A 24,197-nucleotide genomic window follows, 5' to 3' on the forward strand; every position below is an offset into this window, starting at 1 on the left:
TTGGGGGTTGCCTTGGCCGGCCGTGGTGCAGCAGCAGCAGCAGCAGCGACATCCCGGTCTTGCTGAAGCCGCTCTGGGGGAGGCGCTGGCGAGGCTCTCCCGCGGAAGCCGCCAGTGGGAGCGGCCGCCGGCGGAGTCTCTTTGGCCGTCCCCGGCCCTGTTTCCTGGCGGGCGGGCGGCTGGTGGCGCGGGATCGCTGGCGCGATGGTCCGGGCGCAGCAACCGGGAGTTTCCTGCGCGGCCCGGAGGCGGGGCCGGGAAGCCTCCTTTGTGTCCGGCCTCAGGTTTGTCTATTGGGGCGGGGGCTGCGGTGGGCCACGCTTGACGCCGAGGGGCCTGGGGTCTCTGGCTGGGTCTCCGCCCCGCGGGCGGCGAGTGTGCGGCGCAGGCTGAAGCCCCTGGGAGCGGAACGCGGGGGTCAACCTCTTGGAGGAAGGTTCTATCTCGGACTCCTTTTGTGCAGTAAGGCTGGGATGGAGAGGAAGGGATTTTTTTAAAAAAAGAAATGGGCCGCTGTGGAATAAGAATGTTTGAATTGCCGACTTGCAACTTGAGGCGTTTTGCGCGACAGGGCCGTGTCTCGGTGAATACTTAACCGAGGGCTTCCTCGGTTTGCAAATCCGTTCTGTGTCCAGGTGAGGTGAAGGGAAGACTTGTACTTTACGTTAACGGTGCTTTTGCTACATGCTTTTATATTGCTGTGCTGTAATTGACAGGAAAGTCCGGGACCAGTTTGTTGTGATGGTACACTTCGATGAATGCAGGTTAATGGTGTTCTCCAGTAATGAGCAGAGGTATATACAGCATATATCTTGCAATGCGCTTGTCTTCTTTTGCACAAATTTGCAGGATATCTTGTGCTCTTTTCAATGTTAGTCCCCTGGTTATAAAGGAGTATTTAAAAAGAACCGTTGTTGGCCAGCTGTAGGTAAGCCAGCCACCTGCGTCAGCCCCACTTGCAAAGCGTGTCAGTCTGCATCAGGTGGCTCTGCCTCGGTTTTGCTTTCTGGCCCTGCTATCGCAGAAGAATGCGGTGGAGCAGGTCCTCCTCTCCTCCAGCAGCTTCTCAGTTCCCATGGTGGGGTGTGACACAAGCTGGCACCTTGCAGGGCAGTCCTACAAGATTTTAGATATGGCGGAGTTGGAAGGGATGAAGTCACCCGCTCAGTTTTGCTTTGTGGGACTCTTATGGAATCAAAACTCTTTGGGTTTTGCCTTGGCAGTGAAATCTCAGTTCACGCCTGGGTTTCAGTTGAACAGAGAGAAGTGGCGGTGTGGTCATAAGCCTTACTAATCAAGCACGCTTGTGGTATTACCCATGTTATTCCACAGCTAGTATCACCTTAAAACGAGGATGGGCCTGAGGGTCTCCACCTGCTTTAGAGGGCAGATACCAAATGAGGCCCTCTCTCCTACTCTGTTGCTGTTGATGGCCCTCAAGTGATTTAACAGTTTTCGGAGGAGCATCAGCCAGCTAGCAAGTCCTGCAGCCCAGCAGACTGATGATGCTCCCAGCAAATTATTAAGCAGTCCGAGAGCTGGAGAGAAGGCTCCCACAGGCTCCTGGGCCCTAATGTGTCTGCTTCTGCCTTAGGATCTGATTGAATATGCCGTGGATTGAATATGCCGTGGATTGGATTGAATATATCAGTAGTGGCTAAAATGCTTTACAAGGATAGAAGGATTTTACCTTTCATAAAGGAAGGAGAAGGGACAGAGACATAATTTCAGCTGTGCAGTGAAGTACAATCTGTATCTCCTCAAAAAGGAGGTAGGAGTTTTGTCTGTCTCAGGATCACTCAGTTAACTTCATGGATGAATTGAAGATAGGTCTCTTCAGGGCTGGAGTGACAGTTTATCTGCTGCATCACACTGGCTTCTAGATTTAATGGATTCAGCCATACAGTTTGAAAAGAATTAACTTGTAAAGTCTAATAAATAGCAAGCTGTGAGTCAGAAAAGCACATATCAGATCATGCTATTTCTAGGTCAAATTTATGGTATTAACAAGGCACTTTGCTGCTTTGAGCATTCGGGTCTGATTTGTTGGGTCATACTGAGGCAGTTGACCTTCTTAGAAAAATACTTGTTGTTATGAGGAATTGATATGGTGGAGCATTGGCTGATGTTTGTGGCAGGTCGTAAGACGCTCCCCCCCCCCCCCCCTGCCGCCAAACTAGTGTTAGTGGGCTATTTGCTAGCAGGGAAAAGGAACAGTGTAGGAATAGTTTTCTCACCAGTGATGTGGGTGGAAAATGTTCCAATGCTATGTTTTTCTGTTGAAAAATTTCCTCCCCACATACGTAAATACAGTCTGTTTATCTATAGTTGTCACAGTTGTTTAGCAGCAAATCAATCACATTACATGGGCTAAATGTGGCATAGGAAGCCTGGACAAACCCGAGTGCTTGTATGTGGTCCAGGCTTGTACACAGTGTATTTGCCTCCTTTTGCTAACATTGAAATTATACACTTAAATTTGAATAGGGAAAATTTCCAGAAAGTTTCCCAATTCAGAAGAACCACATAACTGGTTTTCACAAGCAGAAGAGTAAATGGCTTTCATTCATATATAAGGGGGTGTACTTGACACCCCATTGGCTTGCAGATCTGGCCTTTTCAGCTGTGTGGCACACTTGAATCAATAAAATGTCTTGTAAAACTGAATGTGAACTTGTGTTTGTGTTTTTCTGTGTAACCATCTTTAGTTTTTTGTTGTTGTGTTCAATAACAGCCTAACCTTGAGAACCAAGTCTAACTGAATCATCAGTATATCTAACTCTCATTGTGGCCAACTCTGTGGATATTTAAATCCAGAGATTGGAGCAGTGAACAGACAAGACAGATCTTTGAACAAACCTGAGAAAAGCCCCAGATTTGCAAGAAACAAACGCCCTATGTGGCCATTGCTAGCCAACCATAACACTATTGCCAGTTGAAGCCTTGGTTTGTCAATAAAAGGCAAGGGGAGGGGGGGGGACCAGAGCCCTTTCCAGGGCTGTTTTGGCCTTTGAGGGAAGATTCATGGAGCCAGGCCCAGCAACAAACTACTAGGCAACTTGCTACCACCTGACTTGCATGATTCACCTAGCAGCCATCCCATTAAAATCAGTGTGGTATGGTGGTTAGAATTTCAGACTAGGATCCGGGAGACCCAGGGTGGATTCCCCCTCTGCTGTGGAAACACAATGGGTAACATTGGGCCAGTCACACACATTTAACCTGACATACCTCATAGGGTTGTTAATAGAATGATGTTAGCTGCCGTGGGTCCACATCAGGGAGAAAATGGCTAGGTTCCCCCTTACAACAGTGTTCTTTCAGGCTGCTTATCAGTGCTAGCCAAGTGCTAGCCCAGCCATTCCCTTGGGCAGGATGTGTATAGCAGGAGAGCCTAAACGCTTCCTCTCGTGTTGAGGAAGACCGTCAGGACGCTCACTGCCAAGAGCACTGAGCAGGGCTCGCTCCCTCTGTTTCCTTATCCCCAGCTGCAGCACTCTTTGGAAAGCATTGCCTAATGACTGCGCTCTTTGGTTCCACAAGATCAGTCCTGAAACCCCTTCCTTGTCCTTTGTGACCCCACCTGCAGACAGTCATCTGCGCGGCCTCATCCTGACTTGTATTTCCAGTTTACTGTAAAGTACAACAGAATGTTGGGAATGTGGGGTGGAAGGTGTGTAATTATAGATGTTGTACCTAGATCTTATCAGAATGAAGCAGTTACCTCTTATCAACCTGCTGCCATCAAAGACAGTTGCTGGCTTCAAGCCAGAAGTAGATGGATAAGATAGCAAAAGCAGAAAGAGAGGTTTGGGTAGATTTAATGATTGACTCTGCCACTTTCCGAAGTACAGTTTTCCCCCAAGGGAAAGAAGATAATTACACCCGCGGGGCCGTGTTGGGTATTTTAAGGTGAACTCTTTGAAACCACAGTCTGTAAAAAAATAATAAGAATACAAATTAAGCGATTGCATTCATTCACGTTTAATCATAATACAGATTAAGCAATTGCATTATTGTGAAATACGGCTTCTGTTGCCTGACATTGATGCCCTCCCCCATCACCTGTAGAAATTTCATTTAGCTTCCCCTCTTTGAAAATTGTGCAAGGAATTGCATGCACACTGTCATAAGGGACAGAAACTTGCAGGTTTTAAAAGCAAAAGCAACAACGAGAGCTCATTGTCTTTTTGTGTGCAGCACAAATCCATGCCTTTGCCTTCAAGTACAGAAATGCAACCCGTTCAAACTGCACTTCATGAATCTTTTAGGAAATGAAAAATTATGTAGCTAGCTTCCTGTACTAGCATCATCCCTTCCTGTGATTTTATGGAGTTAGTATAGGATGTAACCGTGCCATCTATCTGTTTGGTTGGGTTCCTACTCACATACATGGCCTCATAGCAGTGCAAGATCAGAACACATGTAAGCACTTTTGTCCCACTAAAAAAAATATATTGGGTTGTTTCTGTCCCACCTCCAGACTCTGCATGAGACACCAGTTTTTCCATCGACCACAGCTATCATCAAACCACAGATAGACTTCCACTTTGCTGTTTCAAACTGTGGTTTGGTGCCATCTGTTGTAGCTGCTGCTGAAACGCTAAACATAATTAGTTCCCAGTTGGAAAGGAAGAAATGCATATATGGGTCAGTAAGCTCATGGGGCATGTTTTACTTAAAATACATTACATTTGGCACAGATGTACCCCCCAAGGTAGTTTCCTGCACACAGCATCACACTCTCCACACTCTCATTCCTGTTTCCGTCTTTGTTTCAGTTTGCTTTCACCCTTCCTCATTTACTATTGGAATGAATCTTGTTTCAGACTTCCCTGTCCTTCTAGAGTAAGACTAACAAGTTAAGAATGTGAACTTATGGAACAGCTTGGGTTGTTGTTGTTTTAACTGTTGTATAACGCTTAGCGTCCTTACGTGCTTTACAATCAATAAATGGTCAGCATGCTCAGGAATTGGTCTAATGGCCTCTACAGCTGGTTCTTTTGGCTCCAGATTTCAGCTGTGCTTACCTGGGCTGAAGCCCAGGCCACTGATGCAGCTCGATCCCCTTGATAGGGACAAAGTGGCTTGCTGCAAACGTTTTGATCGGGTTTGAGTAATTCCGATGGCATTGATTCTGGTACTTGGAGATTACATAGTAATCTCATGTGGTTTTTATTAACTGGCAGCCCAGAAGAGAGGTCTGGACTAAAGTGAAGGAATGGCAAATCCATGCAAAGAAATGAGGATAATGTTGATGCATTCTTGAGATATCTGTGGGGTAGAGCTGCTAACAGCAAAAAAGGAACAAGACCCAGAGCATTAAAGAGTGAAATAATGGTGTTGAATCTTCAGATGCTACTTATGTGAGGTGCTGGTTCACAATGGAAAGCACACCTTGCTGTGTTTGGATTTATATTGTCTAAAGCCTCCAGGGTGGTTGTAAAAATGCTCTTGTGGACCTCTTTGTTTCCAGTGGGGTTCCCTTCACTTAAATCAGCTTAGTTTGATCACATTGGTGCAGATCTGTAGGGGTCTGTTTGGTCAACTCTTGTTTATTTATGCAGTGTCATTAAGGTACATGTCACTCCACAGAGTGACGTAATAAAAAAGACAGTCAATTGGGAACTGATGTCCAGCCAAGTCACACCACGTGGTATGTGCCATCTTGTAGAATATCTGAGACTTTCTTCGGGGACTAAAGTTATGGGTCGATGCAGAGGCAATTGAAGCCTTCAGTCCTATGGAGAAAACTTTTTACTTGTTATAAATCATGAGAATTATTAATATCTATACATTTTAGCATCTGCTAAGATCCATGCTACTGGCAAGGGTACCACAGCACCAGTGAGTGGCTTGTGGCACAGATGTTAATGTTAACCAGTCCCTGAAATGCATTACAGCGGGAGTAAGCAACCTTTTGGGCCCAAGTGCTTTAAAAAAAAGGTTGCTAGAAATGGGTATCAGAGAGAGCTGCAAACCAGACTTGTTATTCAGCGGTTAAATAACCCTGTTTTGAACATATCAAAAGGAGATGGTCAAACAGATTGTAAGATTATGCAAAATAATTGCCTTGAAAGGCTTTCCAACCCAAACACTTGATGGGTTTATTCTCTCTCTTTTGCGTCTGTCCTTCACAGTTCTTTTGCATGCTCTGGAATAGATGCACAAACTGTGGCACAGTGTTGCTTTATCTATGCCCATGTCCTGATCATATGTGGGCCAGTAAACTGGCAAGATCGTCTGCATGGATCTGGTACATGGGTGGCAGAGCTTCATGCATGAACCAAATTCTGTACCTTTAGGAAGCGAACAGATTTTTATGCAGGGAAAAATGCATCTGCTAATATAAGGAAAGCTTATGCTGAACCCAGGGCTGATTCTCTGGCTAAACTACCCAAGCAGTTACTTGGAAGAGTGCAATAAGGAGAGTGCTGTTCTGTAGTGCTTGGTGCATTCCAAGTCATTGGCATCACAGTAAGTGATGGGTGTTGCCTCCTGGACTGTTGCTGGTCAGGCCAAACCAAACCTCTGCCAAGTCTGACTTGGATCTGGCAGGCAACTGTACTGGGTGTGCCTTGCTTGAGGCAGCAGAGTTGGCACTGGACCAAGAGCCCACCTTGTCCAGTGTCTCTGATCCAAAATGTGCTGGTCAGAAGCCGTAGGAATCTCACAAGAAGGCCATAATGGAGATAATAGTTTCCAGCTGATCCCTAGCATTTGGATCCTAAAGGTATAGTGCCTCGAAATATGGAGGTTCTGTTTAATAATCATGGTAAACAGTAGTGATATTGCAATCCTTTGCAGAATTAAACACTTCTAGACCAATTGATTAGAAATGCATATCTCTGTTTAGGATTGCACTGATAATGTTTATTTATTTAATCTTGGAGTTGGAAGGGACCACCAGATCATGTAGTCCAACCCCCCACCAATGCAGAAACTGCAACTACAATATCCCCGACAAGTAGTATCCAATTGATACTTAGCCTCCAGCAATGAACAATCTACCACCTCATGAATAATACAGGGTTGAGGCACTGCAGTGGATCATGGCGGACGCTTGACTCTGTTGCTCCCGACCCGGCTGAATCCCCCGTGGCATTAAAACACTCCAAACGGCCCTAATTTTTTCACAGGATGGGGAAAACTGACTCTGCCAAAAATAGAATGGCGACAGACACCACCAAAACAGTAAAAGAGCTCCTTACAACTGTGACACAAAAAACAGCAGCCCAGTGGATCAAAAACAAAATGTCAACGAACCTGAACCCACAGGAACGCCCGGTAAGCCCCTCCTCTTCTAATTTAATTTTACATCATCTGAAGTCAATGGAGTCTGGACTTTTGGGGAAAATGTCTGCTCTTGCTGATCAGCTAGATGAAATCCAGACTGCCCTTTCTCTAATTGCACAAAGAGTTGATGATGCTTGGGAGGTAGGGCTAACAAATCAAGCCATTATTAAAGAGCTACAAGAGGCTTCAGTAGTTCAGAAAGATCCTTTGATTGCTCTAGAAATGGAAATTAAGGCTTGTAATTTAAAAGTAAGAGGCCTGAAGGAAGAGGCTGAGGAAAATAAAGACAATCTCTTTTATGGCTTCTATACTTGCACATGCCCTGAATTTAGAGGAAGGTTTAGAGGAAGGGGTGACTCCAGTCATAACACATGCTGTACGTATGCCCTCCCCCCCCCCGCCAAAACCAAATGCACAACTCCGAGAGACATCCTTTTAACGATACCTGACACTAGAGTGAGAAAGACAATTTTAGAAATGGCAAGAACCCCAGGCACCCTTGTATTTGATGGAGATGTTCTTCAAGTCTTTCCTGATATCCCCAAGGAGGCTATTGCAATCAGATGCCGGCTTAAACCTGTGACTACAAAGCTGCAAGCCATGAGACATCAATACTGGTGGCTGCCCTCAGGGAAATTATACGTGGCATACCAAAAACTCCAACTCTGTGCCTGGAATGAAGATCTGGTGTGGCATTGCGTCAAGCTTTGCAGGAAGAATCTCTCATGGAACAAAACGAGAAGAAAGCTTACAAGCGCAAGAGACTTTTTCCTGATACACCACAAAAGTCTAGCAAATTTCCAGTACCCTCCATTTAAGGAGGATCCTAAGCTTGTTTTATTTTTATAAATGATGTTCTTGTTGTTTCTGATAGTTGCTGTATTTGTATTTTGGCCGTTCAATAGCTTTATTTGTCAAACTGGTTCCCTGGGTGGGGAGGTTGGGGAAAATGGGGGGTTGCAGAGCTTGGAATCACTCTCTGTGTTAGTAGTGTCTTCGGATAGCGTGTCTTTGGATAGTAGGTCTCATCTCCTGCTTGATCAGAGGGCTCTCTGATCCTCTGAGAACACTATAAATATTCTTTAGCGCTCACTTTTAGAGAGCCAGTTAGTTTTTTGTTATAAGCAAGGTACTTAGTTGGGGGGGTAAGGTTGTAGAGATCTTTTGTTAAGTTTCTTTTGCTTGTTAGTTGCTGAAGATTTTCCGGGTTGTGTGGCCATGGTCTTGGCATTGTAGAACCTGACGTTTCACCAGTAGCTGTGACTGGCATCCTCAGAGGTATAACTCCATCTTTCTGAGGATGCCAGAGGTATAACTCCATCTTTCTGAGGATGCCAGTCACAGCTACTGGCGAAACGTCAGGTTCTACAATGCCAAGACCACGGCCACACAACCTGGAAAATCTACAGCAACTAATTTATAGATGAAACTTTAGCCGAACTCTTCAGTTTTAAAGGACATGTAATAATTTGTGGAGACCTTAACTTAATTTGCTGACTTGCACTTAGAACAGGAAAACAATTTTTAAAATCTACAAAATCTGGTGGGTGTACAAGGCTATATGAGATACTAGGGAAATACAACCTGCAGGATGCTTGGAGAGAAATGTACAAAGGGGATTGGGACTATACTTATTTCTTTCCTACATCCGTATTGACTATTTGCTAGTCTTTGAGACACTCATGCATAAAATTAGCAAGACTGAAATTGGTCCATTTATGTGGTCTGACCATGCCGACCATGCAATTGCAATTGTTAAAGCAACATTTATTTATTTAAGCGTCAAACGTGGAAGCTCAACAAATTTATTTTATGAAATCAGTGCTGTAAAGAGGAAATTCAAAAATGTATTGACGCTTTTATCAAGGAGAACGACAACAGTCTGGGATGCCCTCAAGGCGGTTTTGAGAGGAAGACTCATAGCTTTAGTCGCAAACCTAAAAAGAGAAAAAGAACAAAACATTATAAACTTGACAGCCAAGATTAGTAATCTTGAAACATTACATAAGAAAACAAGAAACAAGAAAATATGGAAAGAGCTAGAAGCAGAAAAGAAGGTTCTTCAAGCTATTGAGACACAACGAATTCAAAAACAACTCCTGTATCTTAAACAACAGCACTGGCAGAAGAATCCCAAAAGTTTAAAACTACTAGCATGGCGAGTCAAACACAAACAGGCCAACCGCAAGATCCATACAATGTGCAGCAAAAACAACACCAGATTGACCAAACCACTGGAAATAGGAATCAGACTTCTTCGGACTCTGGCCATTGGTCTGTCAAGGGGTGTACTTTGGTTGGAAGCACAGTCCAGCCCCTGGGAGTTCTGCCAGCCTGGAGGAGGAGGGGGCTGGCTGCTGCTCTGGAATGTTCATTTCCGGGGTGGGTGGGTCAGGTCACAAGCTCCACCCCATCAGTATCACTCCCTCTGCCTCAGTTTGTCCCATGGTGAACACCTGAAGCAGCCTCAAACTGAGCCAGGCCTTCAGTCGGCCAAGGCCAGAATCCTCTCTGCACTGACTGGCAAGCAGTCATGGTGATGTTCTGTTGAGTGTAAGGCAGAGATGTTCTGCCAGGCCTTTTGCTGAGGCCAGTGACGGTACCTTACATCTGCCTGCCCCCTCACCCCCAGAACTGAATGCCATATTGTTCTTAAGATGTTTTCAAATGCTTATGTTTGAATGTTTTTAATATTGCATTTTTATGGTTTTAATTGGTTTTATAATATATTAAATTATTTTGTTGTAAACTGCCCTGAGCCGGGAAGGGCAGTCAAGAAATCTAATGAAATAAATAAATAGTTGACAGTCTTATCGTCTGAACTTCTCTCTGGCTTCCCATATTAATAAGACACTTAATGGGGTGGGGGTGTTTCAAAAACTTGTAAAAATATATAAAACATTAAAAGTTTGGGAATGGGGAAAAAAAGGAAGGCCAGTGGTAGGGGAGGAGAGGAGAGATTGGGAATAAAAAGAAGGAAAGGTTGCAGGGTCAGTGGAACCGCACACTGACTGAAGAAAGCCCAGTGCTTATCAGTCCTCCTGATCTTCAGGTCAGCCCTTTTGCTTGAATGAGGGGCAGCCAGTAACAGGTCTTACCTTATAATGGCCCTGTCCATTTTCGGAAAGGCTCTGCAGGTGTCAGAGGCAGTACCAGTGGGGAATGCTGATCTGTCTCCACCCCATTTCATCTTGATCTCAGGTAACAGCCTTGTTCCATCCTCACAGAGTGAAATGTCTATAGCCTGTAACAATTAGACCTCTGCTGGATCGTTTGATGGACACTCCTTTGCGGAAGCTATGTGTGCGATCACAGTGGCATCATTTTCAGCAGCTAAGGGTATGCAGATTGTAGATAGGAAGTGATCCCAACTATTGTGATTGTTCCAGTTGTATGTGTTTTTGTTCATGTACCAGTTGTATGTGTTTTGTTTTTTTCCATGTGTATCAGCAGATTTTAGGATGTACCAACTGGGTCTGAGAGGTAATTTGCATGTCTCTTTGTTATGACCTTCACATGAAATTGAACCTTGGGTCAGAACAGCCACCCTCATTCTCGCAGTGTAGTTAAAATGAGGAGAGCATCGTGTTTTCGCTGAGATGTTCTCAATGTTGTGATTGTGAGGGGAATTAAATGGTATATATGGATTAAACTCCTTTTTTAATATTGCAAAAAGTAGTTGAAATTGGACCCTTCTGTTAGCATCACTAGTCATGGGAACTGTATCTCATACATAAAAAAAAAGTTCCCGTTGCCTTAGGAGCTGGGAGCCTGAGCTCATGCTAAGAATATGTGTATGATTCTAGTGGTATCACTTCTTGTTTCTAATTAACAGGAGGCGGTTCACTCTTGTGAGGATGACTGTGTCCTTCTGGTATGAGGATATGTAATACTGGCCCTTGTCCATGCACCTCCTTGGAACCACACCTGAGACTATGGTTGGCAACTGCAGGAAAGTGAGAAAGGAAGAGTTTAATTTAAATAGTTTAGGAGTCCTGTGGTCTGTTTCTCAGCACTTACAAGCTATGTTTACCTAATTGAGATAAATTATGCTCTTTCGGGACACTTTTCCAAAACGCTAATCACATTAGGGATTCTCCCTTATTAGTAGGAATACATTCATTTCAGACAAACTTAGAAATATGTTTTGCTTCAGCAATTATTCTTGTGCTTTATGAGCCCTGCTATCACAAGCTCTGTGTTTGCCCCAAATTGGGGGTTTTACTTTTCAATGACTTTTTCAAAGTGTTCAGCAACTTGGAAGTATGCAAAAGAATTTTACAGGTTCAAAGAAGGATCTTTCATTAGGTTCCACTGAGAATAATAACCTGTCAGTCCCACTCTTTGGCTGCCATGATTGTCTTCTGGGTGCCAGTTTCCATATGCTGTATTTATTTAAGATATTTTTATTCCACCTCTTAGCCAAGGTGACCATCCAGGTGACCCGGGCAGTGTCTCTTCCAAAACCAGGATGTCAGATTGAAATGGAAGGCTGAAGTGGTACAACCTTCACTTACTTGAGCATGCCTCCATTTACAGAGGCAGCAAAACTTTGAATAACAATGCCAGGAGGCAGCAGCAATGTGTGTGTGCTCGCGCGCTCAGCCTCTGGGCTCTTGTTTGTTTGGTCCTCCAGGGCAACTGGTTTGCCTCTTTGGGAAATAGTCTGCTGACATAGATGGACCTGACCCAGCAGGCTCTTCTTATGTTCTTAAAATTAGTTGCTTTTTAGCAAAAATCACTCAATAAATAAAATCTTGATTTGAGGTGTATGTCTACATTATGCATGGGAATTATTGGCTAATGATCTAGATATTTGCCCTTAAACTCCTAATTCTATGTAATCCTTAGAAGGCATTTTGAGTGTTTAGTTTTATTAGTTTAGTTTTATTATTACGGTCTGCATTTTGAGTGAGCAAAACCTTCTTGCTGTACAAACTAGGGATTGACCATGCATGTGAACGAGGCAAAGGCTTCTTCCAGATCTATTTGCATAGTGCGAAGCCAAGGTTTGGTGCTTGACCTGAATCAAGCCTTTAAGGTTCATGTTGGGAGGGACATAAATGGCCGTAGGGTTTCGTGGTGCACTGTAGCTCTTCCCCTGCTGGTCTGGAAGGGAAGCAGATCGGAAGCCGCTTTGCAACTCCTTAGGGTAGAAAAAAGCAGGGTATAAAACCTAATTCTTCATTGTCATCATTATCATTGTAATGTGGGTGGGGGTTCCTATAAAAAGGCCAAGATTTATGAGCTGCTTTCCTCTTATAGAAGTTAAGTGTCGGATATATTATGGGAGTGAAAAGAGCCTACCCATTTGAGGAAGAGAGTAAAACTCCTGTGAGTAAACAAACCAGGATAGAGGGCCCCACTGCCACATCCAAGCATTCAAACAGTGGTTTCAAAAACTATGACTTGCGCTCATTGTCCCCATTGTGCCAACCAGGAAAATCTGAGGATTGAACCTCTTAGCAGCCCAGATGCATTTAATCGCTAGAACGCTGCAGGAAATCCATGAAAAGCTGGATGTGATTATAACTCATATCTCAAGAAGTGGTAAAAATACTCATTGTTTAAAAAGTCTGCTCAGCAATCGAAATTCTGAGACATATAGGAACAAGGACTGTAAGAAAGTGCCACACCCAAGCCTACAATACAAAGGGGTATCTGCAACTGCCCCTGCAAGATATTAAAGGAGACTCTCTCCCTAATTTATGAGCCCAACTGTCCAGTAATCAATGTCTTCCCTTATCATAAGAACATAGAACTCCTTTTACCCCTTGGTCATCCAAGGGCCCCACTGCCTCCCTGGCTGGTTTCCTGCTTCTAATGTATTTGAAGAAAGATTTATTGTTGGTTTTTACGTTTTTTGCTATATGCTCCTCATATTCCCTTTTTGCCTGCCTGACCACAGACTTGCATTTTATTTGCCATAGCCTGTGTTCCGTTTGATCAGCCTCACTGTGACTAGCTTTCCACTGCTTAAAGGAATCCTTTTTACCTTTTACAGCTTCCATTACTTTGTTTGTTAAACATGCAGGCTTTTTCCTATACCTGTTTGTGCCTTTCCTAACCTGCGGAATATATTTTTTTTGAGCTTCTAGGATCGTAGTTATTGAGGCAGATATATCAATTGGTCCACCAAGCGATGGACCAGAAGACACTTGACCTTTTTTTACAAATGGAACCATTTCTCGTTGATCTCTTTAAGGCGGAACAAATTCCTGGACCTCTGCGCTATGAACATTTATTTTTTTTTACAATTTCGCTCCAATCAAATACCAACCCATGTGTTTGCACATTCCTCCTACTATGCTGAGTTGGGATTAGATTTCAAAGGTACTTTAATTCTCAAGTCCAGCAACTAAGTCCAGCAACCCCTGACCAATGAATTCAGATCTGGGCAAAACTGGAACCAAACAGGAACAGGTGAGAGCTGTAGGCATATTCAACTCCCTGACTGACCCTTTTGGCTCCCTGCACCTGTTTTCTCCTGTGCAAGCCAGGGTCCCACAAGACTGCAGAATTGTAGATCTTAATGATTGTCAGCTTAGCCTAGAAACACCAGAGCAACAGTCAAACTCTGAAAGTCCTGTCACAATAGGGCAGGAAAACAACTTGGAGGCCAAGGAGCTGGCACAAACCCCAGAGGAGATCTCTGTGGATCCAGAGCAACAGCTGAATTCTGAATGCCCTGCCACAATAGAGCAGGAAGACAATTTAAATTTAAATACCAAGGAGCTGACAGAGACCATAAAGGAGACTCTTATGGAGATAGTTCGTTTTATGAAGAAAAAAAGACAGGCATACTGAAATAGCACAATTGAGGAAACATCACAGGAATCAAAACATGAGAAGAGTTGCTCTTAATGCATTAATGATTAAATAATAGCAGAAGCGGCCTTGGAAACAGTTTAGTATGTAGATGAATAAGTAACAGCTGGTTCAGGTCAGGAGGTTTTCCTAGTATCTGATTGATTTAATTTTTTTAAAAAATTAGTGTTTAAATTTTATTATCTTTTCCTCTCATTGCCTTATTTTGCCTTAATTATTCCATTCTGTTTGCTGAGATTAATTTACTCAGTTCCAATGATAATATCCTCAAAGACTAGTTGCTAGAGTTTAAGGCTGTTAGCAGCCCAGTACAGCTGCCAATTTTGAAGATTACTTTCGGGCCAGTTTTTCAGTCTGGGCCATTTGTAGATGGACAATATGGTCCTACTAAGTTATATGTGGCTAATTTTGTATGAATATAGAAAGCCAAGGTCTGTTCCCTACAACAGTGTATGTGATGTTTGGAAGCCTCACTCTGTTGTATCCTTAGCCCGAAGTACATTGCCAAACAGATCCAGTTGAATACAGATTTTGATGTTGTTGTTCAGTCGCACAGTCGAGTCCGACTCTTCGTGACTCCATGAACCAGCTCCTGCCAGGCCTTCCTGTCTTCCGCTGTCTTCGCGACTCCATGAACCAGCTCCTGCCAGGCCTTCCTGTCTTCCGCTGTCCTCTGAAGTTTGCTCAATGTCATGTTCGTTGCATCTATGACACTGTCTAACCATCTCATCCTTTGCCGTCCCCGTCTTCTTTGACCTTCAATCTTTCCCAGCATCAGGGTCTTCTCCAGTGAGTGCTCCCTTCTCATTTGGTGGCCAAAGTATTTGAGCTTCAGTTTCATTATCTGGCCTTCCAGGGAATAGTCAGGGTTGATTTCTTTTAGGATTGACTGATTTGGTCTTCTTGCAGTCCAAGGGACTCTCAAGAGTCTTTTTTTTTTTGTCTTAATTTTTTTTGTGTCATAATTTTGTGTTAACTTCATGGAAAATTTTGAAGTAGTACCATAGGTTTTAGATTGTATGAATTGGTTAATTCTATGTATTGTTACTGCTCCCTTGCCTACTAAATAAAGGGGGGGGGAACACAAATAAACATAAGTCATTGAGAGAGACATGAAGAGAGATGTTTAGAGAGACATGGAGAACAGGAAGTGAAGAAAAAGGAGGGGAGAGAGACTGCAGCCGAGTCGCTCTCTCTGTAAAGAGTGGTGGTGGTGGGGTTTTTTGCTTCAACGCAAGCTACATTTGGTCCAGCACCTGCACCTAAAATGGTGCTTCTGGTGCAGTTTCTCTAACCCATGCTTGATTCTGAATGTCTGTACTGCAGCAGAGCTGTTACACAGTTGATGCAGCTGGAGGAACTGGAGTGGCTTCAGAGGTGGTGGTTGGGAGCTTGTTTATAGCCAAGAATCTCTAGCTTGCTATAATGAGAAAGCCACTCCTGTCTGTGGGTGACAGGAGTTCGGAGACATTAACAGTCAGTGTTAGTGGTTTCCACCCAGATGAGGTAATCTTTTTTATTTTTTCATAAAGCAAACAGTTCAAACTAAACGTTGGGATCTCTGGAATCTTTCTGGCAACAGGAATGTGTGTTAGGTAGTGCTGTGGCCCAGTGTTAGAGCATCTGTTTTGTGGCAGAAGGTCCTAGTTAAAAGGATTAAGGCAAAAGTAAGTGATGTGAAAGGTCTCTGCCTGAGAATGGAGAGAGCTGCTGCCAGCCAGAGTAGACAGTACAGGCCTTAGTTGGCCAGTGGTCGTCAGAGAAGGGAGAGCATCTGACTTAGCCTCTTGTAAAACTGGTCAATGAAGTTGTTTGACACCGGAAGATTACATTGGTGGGCATGTGGAGAATGCATTATGTAGCAGAATGCGCTTCTCATATAAAGATAGCCATGGGTTGCTTTATAGAGTGGGTCACAGGATCATTTGCCTGAAGTATGTCTGAAAAATTGTTAAGATTCTGCTTGTCTGCTTTCCTAATGTTTGGGGTTAAAGTCTTTTGCTGAATAGTTCATTGGCAGCTACTTTGGATGCATCCCTCAGGAGGAGATTAAACAGCATTGCAGGATTCATGCACTGAAAGACTCAACAGAGGAGGTTTCCACATAGGTTTTAATCTGAGATTCAGATTTGGGAGGTACTGCAACTAAAACCTCAGTGGGCATAAACCCAGTGAATTGCTGTGCTCACTTGGCCTCTCCCTCCCCAGCACACAGAACTTGAGTGAATGCTTCTGGATTTATTCAGGCCTGGGTTCACCAGGACATTTTATTGCCATTTTGTTCACTGAGGTGTCTGCATTTGTAAGCAACAATTAGTTGGAGCTCAAGCAAGCTCTGCTGGTGGGTGGGTGGGACGGATGGATAAGGGGCCATACAAGCACTGTACCAAACTGCCTTTGTGCATGGTTGGATTCAACTGCTGCTTGCTGTGTTGCCTGCATACAGCCAAAATGAGCACTCAAGACTTGGACAAAATGCCAGGCTTCACATCATGTCAGCTGCTTTTTACTTTACTTTGTTCTTTTCCTGAGCTTGGGGAGTAGGGGGAATGTTCTTCGTTTCCAAATTGCTAGATCCACTTCCTTTGCAAGGAGCTCTGAGCTAGGGAAACATATTTCTACCTTAACAGAACATGTGTAGATGACAGATTTTATGAGGACCCAGTGCCCCAGGTTTCACTTAGCTTGATGCTGACTTGTTCCAGTCAGAACAGAATGAAGGCTAAACTTGCCACCCAGCAGCTGCTTGGGAGCTGCACCTAGAACTTTGCACCACCACCACCACCACCCGGTTTCGATGGGGAGGGGAGTAGTAGGACCAGTTGTTCTCTTCTAAAGAACCATTCCTCATCAGCCCAAATCTGCCAGAGTTCAGTGTTTGCTTGCTTTCCCCTCAGCCTCAAGCTGCTGGGTCCATGGGTTAGTCAGCCTCTTTGTCTTCTGAAGGTCCCCTCAAGCTCATTCTGTACAGTGTGGGGTATAAATATTTTAAATAAATATATAGTAGTCCAGAAATGGTCAGTTAACGTGTGGGAGTCCAAGCTAGGGTAAGGGACCTTGCCGCCATAGTATTGGTAAACTTGTTATTAATTACTGTACTTAGAAGCCAAGTTCTTCCCGCCTGTAAGCCTGAGCCTGCTTTGGCGGGGAAGGCGGGGTACAAATTTAAACAAATAAATGCTAGAATTTAGGAAGAATATGTCATTGCTAAGGGAACTAATTTCTGATGGTATCTCTTGTAATCAGTTTCCACCATCTTCTGTTTTTCAGGATTTTCTAGAGTGTACAGGAATGATGAAATAATCCAGATTACAAGGGATCTGGGAAGACATCGGAGTTTTCGACATAGCAAAAAGATAGACAGGCGTCACCTTATGTTTTGGAACGGCTCCTTCTGAGTGAGAGAACCCAAGTGAAGGAAATAGGTGGGTTTTTGTGATTCGCCTACAGTCACTGAAATACCAAAGCGGGGAGCTGGGGCAAAATGACTAGTAAGAAGGAGGGAGGCTACAGAAAAAAGACCAATGAAATCACAAATAAAGCTGTAGTCAAAGCGTGCTACATAAATGCAACAATAATTATCTAGAAAGCAAAGTCAATAATAATGCCAAACTCATATATATATTATTGTAGAATCACAAACATAATAAAGAGCAATTATCCAAAAGTGGGTGGTAACAAACTCAAACCCACAATAAGTCACAGCATATCTCAAAAGCAGCAAACTTCCTTCATAAATAGAATAAGCACAGAAAGAAAAAAATTGTTTGTATAAATATTACATGTCCTTGAAGAGGTAATTCCAGCTTGCAAGAGATAATGAAACTGTGCCTAATTGGAATATTTTGATCGGGACCTCGTTTATACATATGTATTCATTGCATGTTAATGAAGATTTACCTGATTTACCTGATGAAGGAATAGATCTGAAACGTTGATTACATTATCCAGAACTGTGTAGTTTCCATTTGAAATGAATATAATTAGTTTGGACTAATTCAATAATATATATATGAGTGGCATTATTATTCACTTGATGTTCTAGATAATTGTTGTTGGATTTATTTAGCATGCTTTTACTACAGATTTGTTTGTTATTTCATTGGAGCAAAATGGTGGCATGAGAGCTCCTGAAGTACTCCTGCCTTGTCTTTTCTAAGCAAGAAGTAAAAATAGAATAGTGGATGAAGCTTCCTTTCAAATTGTTGTCAGAATCCCTGTTGGAAAGTGTATTTATATTGGTTTGGTAATAACATAAAGCTAATAATAATAATAATATTTATTGCATTAGCAAGAAAGCCATAGCAACTGTACAGAATAAAAAAACACCAAAACAACAACAACAACAAAAACCAGCACACACTTAAAATTATCAAATTTGTATATAGGTCAACAGTTATCAGCAATAAACTAATTAAACTCAGGGAGATCTGTTTTCTTAATCACCGCAGCTAGAAAGGAAGCCACTATAGCCGTGGTTTGATTGTCAAGGAAGTTATCAGACAAAAGCACTGAAACTACCCAAGGAAGGAGAGGAAGCTTTTCTTTTCTCATAACGGGAATGATGTATCTCTCTCTTTCCTTATTCCACTTAGGAGCTAAAGCCAAAGTTGGCTGCAAGAACAGAAAAGGGGAATGCTGTGGTGCTGCCAAGTAGAAGAGGGAAAGTAGGGATCGCTCAAAGTTGGCTGCGAGAACCGAAAAGGGAATGCTGTGGTGCTACCAAGTAGAAGAGGGAAAGTAGGGATCGCTTCTACTGGATTGGGGCAGCTCATTTAAAGAGTGCTCTTTTTCAATATAGTATCTTCGAAATTCCTTTCAGTATGCTGTTGCATACTTAGCAGCAGCCTTTTTCAGAGCATGCAGCATGCATGAGGGATAGTGAGTCAGGCCTGCCCTGGATCTGTCCTATGCTGTGCAGCTGCAGCCAGTTCCCCAGTTTGGTAGATGAGAATCAAATCCATTCCAGGATGGGGTGGCGGAGCTACATGCTTTGTAGCATATTCTAGGTTGGCACCATCTCATCCTTTGGACTTCGCTTGTGGCACAAGAAAGCTTGCCCCTGAAGTTGGCCACCCTTACCTTAGTGTAAATCATTCAGCTCTTACTGAGGCTTAGGGACATAAAATGTCTTGTGTAAACAGTGGCCCCTATGGACTCTTTTGTGTTCTGTTAAAGGGTGTGTGTGTTTGGGGCAGTATAAATAGATGCTGTCATATTTCTGCAGCTTTTGGCACTCCAGTCTTCTGCTGGGGATCAATAAATGCTCCTTGTGGGGGAGGGTCTTTTACTCATCTTGCCCATCTTCCCAGATAAGCCCTTTTCAAGGTTGAAGGTGTTAACAGCTTTTGTTTAAAAGAGCTTTAATATAAGTGCCACAAATTGTGAGTGGCATGGGTTTACCACTCTCCCCTCCTTTTCAGTTAAAGCAGAGCTTAATCATCATCTTTTGCCTCCTCCCCAGGTCACTGGCAGCTTAGTGTCCCCTTCTGCATTCCACCCGCAAGGTGTCACAGTTGAGATGAGGACTTCAGAAGAGCAAACGGCCACGACAGTTTTACAGCGTTTGCTGCAGGAGCAGCTGCGATATGGGAACCCAAATGACAGCCGCAACCTTCTTGCCTTGCACCAACAAGCCACGGGTAATGCACCCCCTTTTGCCAGCAGCGGGAGCCCAGGGGTTCCAAATGAAGGGCTGAGCCCCCAGGACCATCAGGTTGGCACCCATGTTGCTCGCCAGGAGCCTCAGGGCCAGGAGATACAACTGGACAACAGCATCATGGAAAAGCAGCTCTCCACAAGACTCCAGAATAGCGAAGATCTCCCAACCTATGAGGAAGCCAAAGTCCAGTCTCAGTATTTTAGGGGCCAGCAGCATGCCAGCGTTGGGGCAGCATTTTATGTGACAGGAGTCTCCAACCAGAAGACGAGGACTGAAGGGCGTCCCACCGTTCAGCGGGTAAGCCCAGGCAAAGTCCACCAGGATGAAGGACTTAAGGACCTTAAGCAAGGACATGTTCGCTCCCTGAGTGAGAGGCTGATGCAGCTGTCACTGGCCACCAGCGGTGTGAAGGCCCACGCTCCTGTCACCAGTGCCCCACTGTCTCCGCTTTCCTCTCAGCAGACAAATGACCTGTACAAGAGCTCAGGAGCCAGCGAGTTCTTTAAAGGTTCTGTACCCAGCCCTCCTCAGTCAAGCATGAAAGGGATGGAGTACAGAGGTCCCCCTCCAGAGTATCCTTACAAAAATATGACTACCCCACCTATGAGCTGTAAGCCACAGGACCCTGGGCATTACTATGGTGACCATCGCATGGCCCAGCAAGGCAGATCTGATGGGCCCATGATGAGGTACCAGCATCCTCCTGAGTATGGGTCAGTCAGGTGAGTGGCATGTCTTCCTCATAACTGTCCTCCTCACTTGTAGGAAAAAAGAATGTAGGAAGTGTTTTGTAATGCTGTACACCCCAGGAATACATCTGTATTTCTTTACACCCCAAAGGGTTATAGTTGGGTCTGCTCAGAGTTTAAAAACTATTTTTCCTGGCTAGAAAGAGAAAGGGGAGCATGCAGCAGTTAACCCTGTGCCTTTAGAGCATTCAACCAGTCAGTCTTCTGGAAGCCATAGAGAGAAGTGGGGTAGACAGACCCCTGAGCAGAGCCTTTAAAGGGCAACATGGCAGAGGTAACCTATGTGCAAGTCCGTAGGCTGAGAATTCCCTTGGGACCATTGACTTGGTGGCAGAGATACCCAGAGAGATACACACACCACACACACACCACACACACACACACACACACAAGGAATGAGACTGAGAATTCCCTTGGGACCATTGACTTGGTGGCAGAGATACCCAGAGAGATACACACACACACACACACACACCAGGAATGAGACTGGACGGGGCAGGGGACCTGGGAAGCTTCCCTCCCATTTGTGCAGAAGGAAGGGCTTGCATGAGCTGTTCAGGTGTCAGATTCAGATTGTATTCTAATTTTGTAATTAAATAGAAGTGTCATTAATTCTGTACTGTTACGGTGTTCCAGAGGTGCAGTTTTAAATCTATTTCTTTACAGGTTATCTAGAGCATCCGGGGAATAAGTGTGCTGCTAAACAGCTTCTGCTGTCAGTACTCTGGGTAAAAGTTCCTGGTTTCTGTAAGTCTCTATGTGTATGTCACAAGCATACTTGCTGGATCAAGGATACGTTTTTGTGTACACATTGCTGGGCCTGTTCTTTCAGTCCTTAAGGATCCCCAAGACAGTTTATATAAAATTGGGGGGGGGGGGGGGGGATGTGGGCTTTCATCTCCTTTGCTATAGCAACACTCCGGGGTGGCACCCTAGCCAAAGCCTGTTTCTCACTGAGCTGCTGATTTTCCCTATCCCCACAATCCAGGCTCACTCTCCTGGCAGCTGTCAGATGCTTGACTGCCTCCCTCAGGAGTGGTCTTTCTATGTCCCAGGGGCACACAGGGAGGAGTTGAATGCAGCGGAGTTGCCAGCTGAGGCTTGGAGCTGTGGCAGTTGATGGTCAGTTGCCAGGCTTTGTGCTCTTTACCCCTTTACCTCAGGGTTTTGTGCCACCCGCACCAAACCTGCTGCTCCATTTGGCTAACAGCCATCAGTGTAACTCCTGTGTAGACTGCCGATTCAGGGCCTTTCACACTTCTCTCCTTCAGGGCACCCTTTCCATGACACCCTCTCTCACAGACACCTGTGCATTGAGTCTTCTAGGGCACATTCTAAACTGCATTCTTTATCTGTGTGAGGTGTCAGGCCTCGGACCCCTGGGTTGCCTTGCAGACATTTGCAAGGGCCCCATCTCTCCTCTGAAAAGAAGGCAGTGATGTTCTGTCAGGAAAGGTCCTCTGCTGTCCCTGAACTTTCAGTGGCCTGATCCCTGGGAAGCATGTGAGCAAATGCCTACAGTTCTCTGGGGTGCATTTTGAAAACTGTTGGGCTAGATCTGTGATCTTGGTGGGGGTTGGGGGTTCCTTGCTAATTACTGAAACTGTAATAAGGGGAGCTCCATCCTGGCAGCCTTTGTGGAGCTCCGGGTGATTTCTGAGGCCCTGTGCAAACGATGCTTCTTGGCACAGTCACATTGTCTTCAGTGTTCCCTGTAAGCTGTGGAGTCTTGTGAGCAAAAGTTCTTTGTGTGCCAAAGAACCCACTAGCATTAATGTTGTGAGCGAGACTATATTTTAAAAAACACACACAAAACATACAAACGAAACACAAGCTATTATCATTTGTATTACAAACCATATATTTATATGGAATTTATATTTGTTTAAATCACAATTTACGTCACAATTTAAATCACAATCATGGTTTTCTACATAAGGACTCATTCTTGCTGGTACAATCTTAATATTTACAACCAGATGAATGTTTCATTTTTAGAATAACAACTTTTCAGATTAGTTTTAGTTATATCAAATAATTACTGATTTGGTAATACTATTATTATTATTATTATTAGGAGCTGCGGTGGCTCAAGTGGTTAAGACGCTGAACTGCAGGCTGTGGAAGGTCAGTAGTTCAGCAGTTCAAGACCCGGGTGCCGCAAGACGGAGTGAGCTCCCGTCTCTAGTTCCAGCTCCTGCCAACCTAGCAGTTCGAAAGCAAAGAAATTGCAAGTAGATAAATAGGTACCACTTCGGTGGGAAGGAAACAGCCTTCCGTGCGCCGTGGTGTTTAGTCATGCCGGCCACATGACCACGGAAACGTCTTTGGACAGCGCTGGCTCTTCGGCTTTGACACGGAGATGAGCACCGCAACCCTAGAGTCGGATTCGACTGGCTTTCGAGCAAGGGAACCTTTACCTTTACCTTTAATACTATTAGAAACACATCATAAATAAATCACAACACTTCACATGATGTTTCATTCGGTCCCCCCAGCCTTGCATTTCTTTGTTGCAGTGTTTGCATTTTGCACGCATGTCTCCTTACCCATAGGTAGAGGAACTTCATTAAAATATTCTCCAACTTTTATGGCCTGCAGCCATTATAGGTTTTTTCCTCCAAGGAAAGAATAATATGATAAACCTCAGGCTGTACACACAAAGATCCAAAGACTTCTGGAGTATTCTGCTCAAAAGGTTTTCATTTTTACTGCTTGCCCCTCCCTCCTCACACTTAGCTTTATGTGCAGAGATCTATTCCACTCCCAACAATCTTCTATTCATTGAATTTTTTGAAACTTAGCACTTAAGAGGTAAGGGTTTGATTATGTGTACATAGATTTGCAAAGGAACAATGGAGTTAAGGTCTTTTTCTCAACTCCGTATGTTTATTTTATAACATTTCTGCTGTGAAGAAGAGGCATGTGATCTCTGCAGACACAAATGCACAGTTTTGAGAACTGTAAAACCAAGAATCTGTGATAATATCTTCTAGACAGAAAAATTGCCCAATAATCTTATAGAACCCTCTGGAAGAGCATGACATTATTAATGGAATTCATTTACCAAAAAAATTTAAACATTGCATGAATATACAGCCTCATGCTACATAATTAAAACTAAATCCTTATTTCATTATGAATAACCTTTGGACAATTTATTTATTATTTATTTATTTGTTTGTTTGACTTATATCCCGCCCTTCCACATGGGCTCAGGGCGGCTAACAAGAGGCAATTGCCATACATAACACTAAAACCGTATAAAACAATGAATTCCATTTACATTTACATTTAAAATCGGTGCTCGTAACAATATGTCATCCAAGACGGGACTCCAATACAATGTTTCAGAGGATCTATTGTCTCTTCTTGATTGATCTACGCTATGTCCGTCCTTCATTCCCAAGGCCAGATCGCATTGCCAAACATGGCAGCACGGTGGTGGTACAGTGATGGCGGTGGCTCCTACTCGAAAGCCTGGTGGAAGAGCTCCATCTTGCAGGCCCTGCGGAACTGCATAAGGTCCCGCAGGGCCCTGATCTCCTCCGGGAGCTCGTTCCACCAGATAGGAGCCGCCACCGAAAAAGCCCTGGCCCTAGTTGCAGCATATTTGACATCTCTAGGGGCTGGGACAACCAAAAGATGTTTTGCCCCCGACC

The 24,197-nt window shown here is 44.0% G+C and overlaps 1 protein-coding gene across 1 annotated transcript in view; it reads left to right on the forward strand.

Moving 5' to 3' along the window:
* The first annotated feature begins 89 nt into the window (after window positions 1–89).
* The window catches only part of AMOT (angiomotin), an 82,171-nt gene continuing 58,063 nt past the window's right edge, over window positions 90–24,197 (forward strand). The window contains exons 1-3 of the mRNA XM_015429179.1: window positions 90–284; window positions 17,395–17,549; window positions 19,589–20,508. Coding sequence (XP_015284665.1) covers window positions 19,646–20,508 — 863 coding nt within the window. The 5' untranslated portion in view covers window positions 90–284; window positions 17,395–17,549; window positions 19,589–19,645. The remainder of the gene's footprint in view (window positions 285–17,394; window positions 17,550–19,588; window positions 20,509–24,197) is intronic.

Source organism: Gekko japonicus, unplaced genomic scaffold (genome assembly GCF_001447785.1).
Source record: "Gekko japonicus isolate JY-2015 unplaced genomic scaffold, Gekko_japonicus_V1.1 scaffold2870, whole genome shotgun sequence".
Taxonomy (NCBI): domain Eukaryota; kingdom Metazoa; phylum Chordata; class Lepidosauria; order Squamata; family Gekkonidae; genus Gekko; species Gekko japonicus.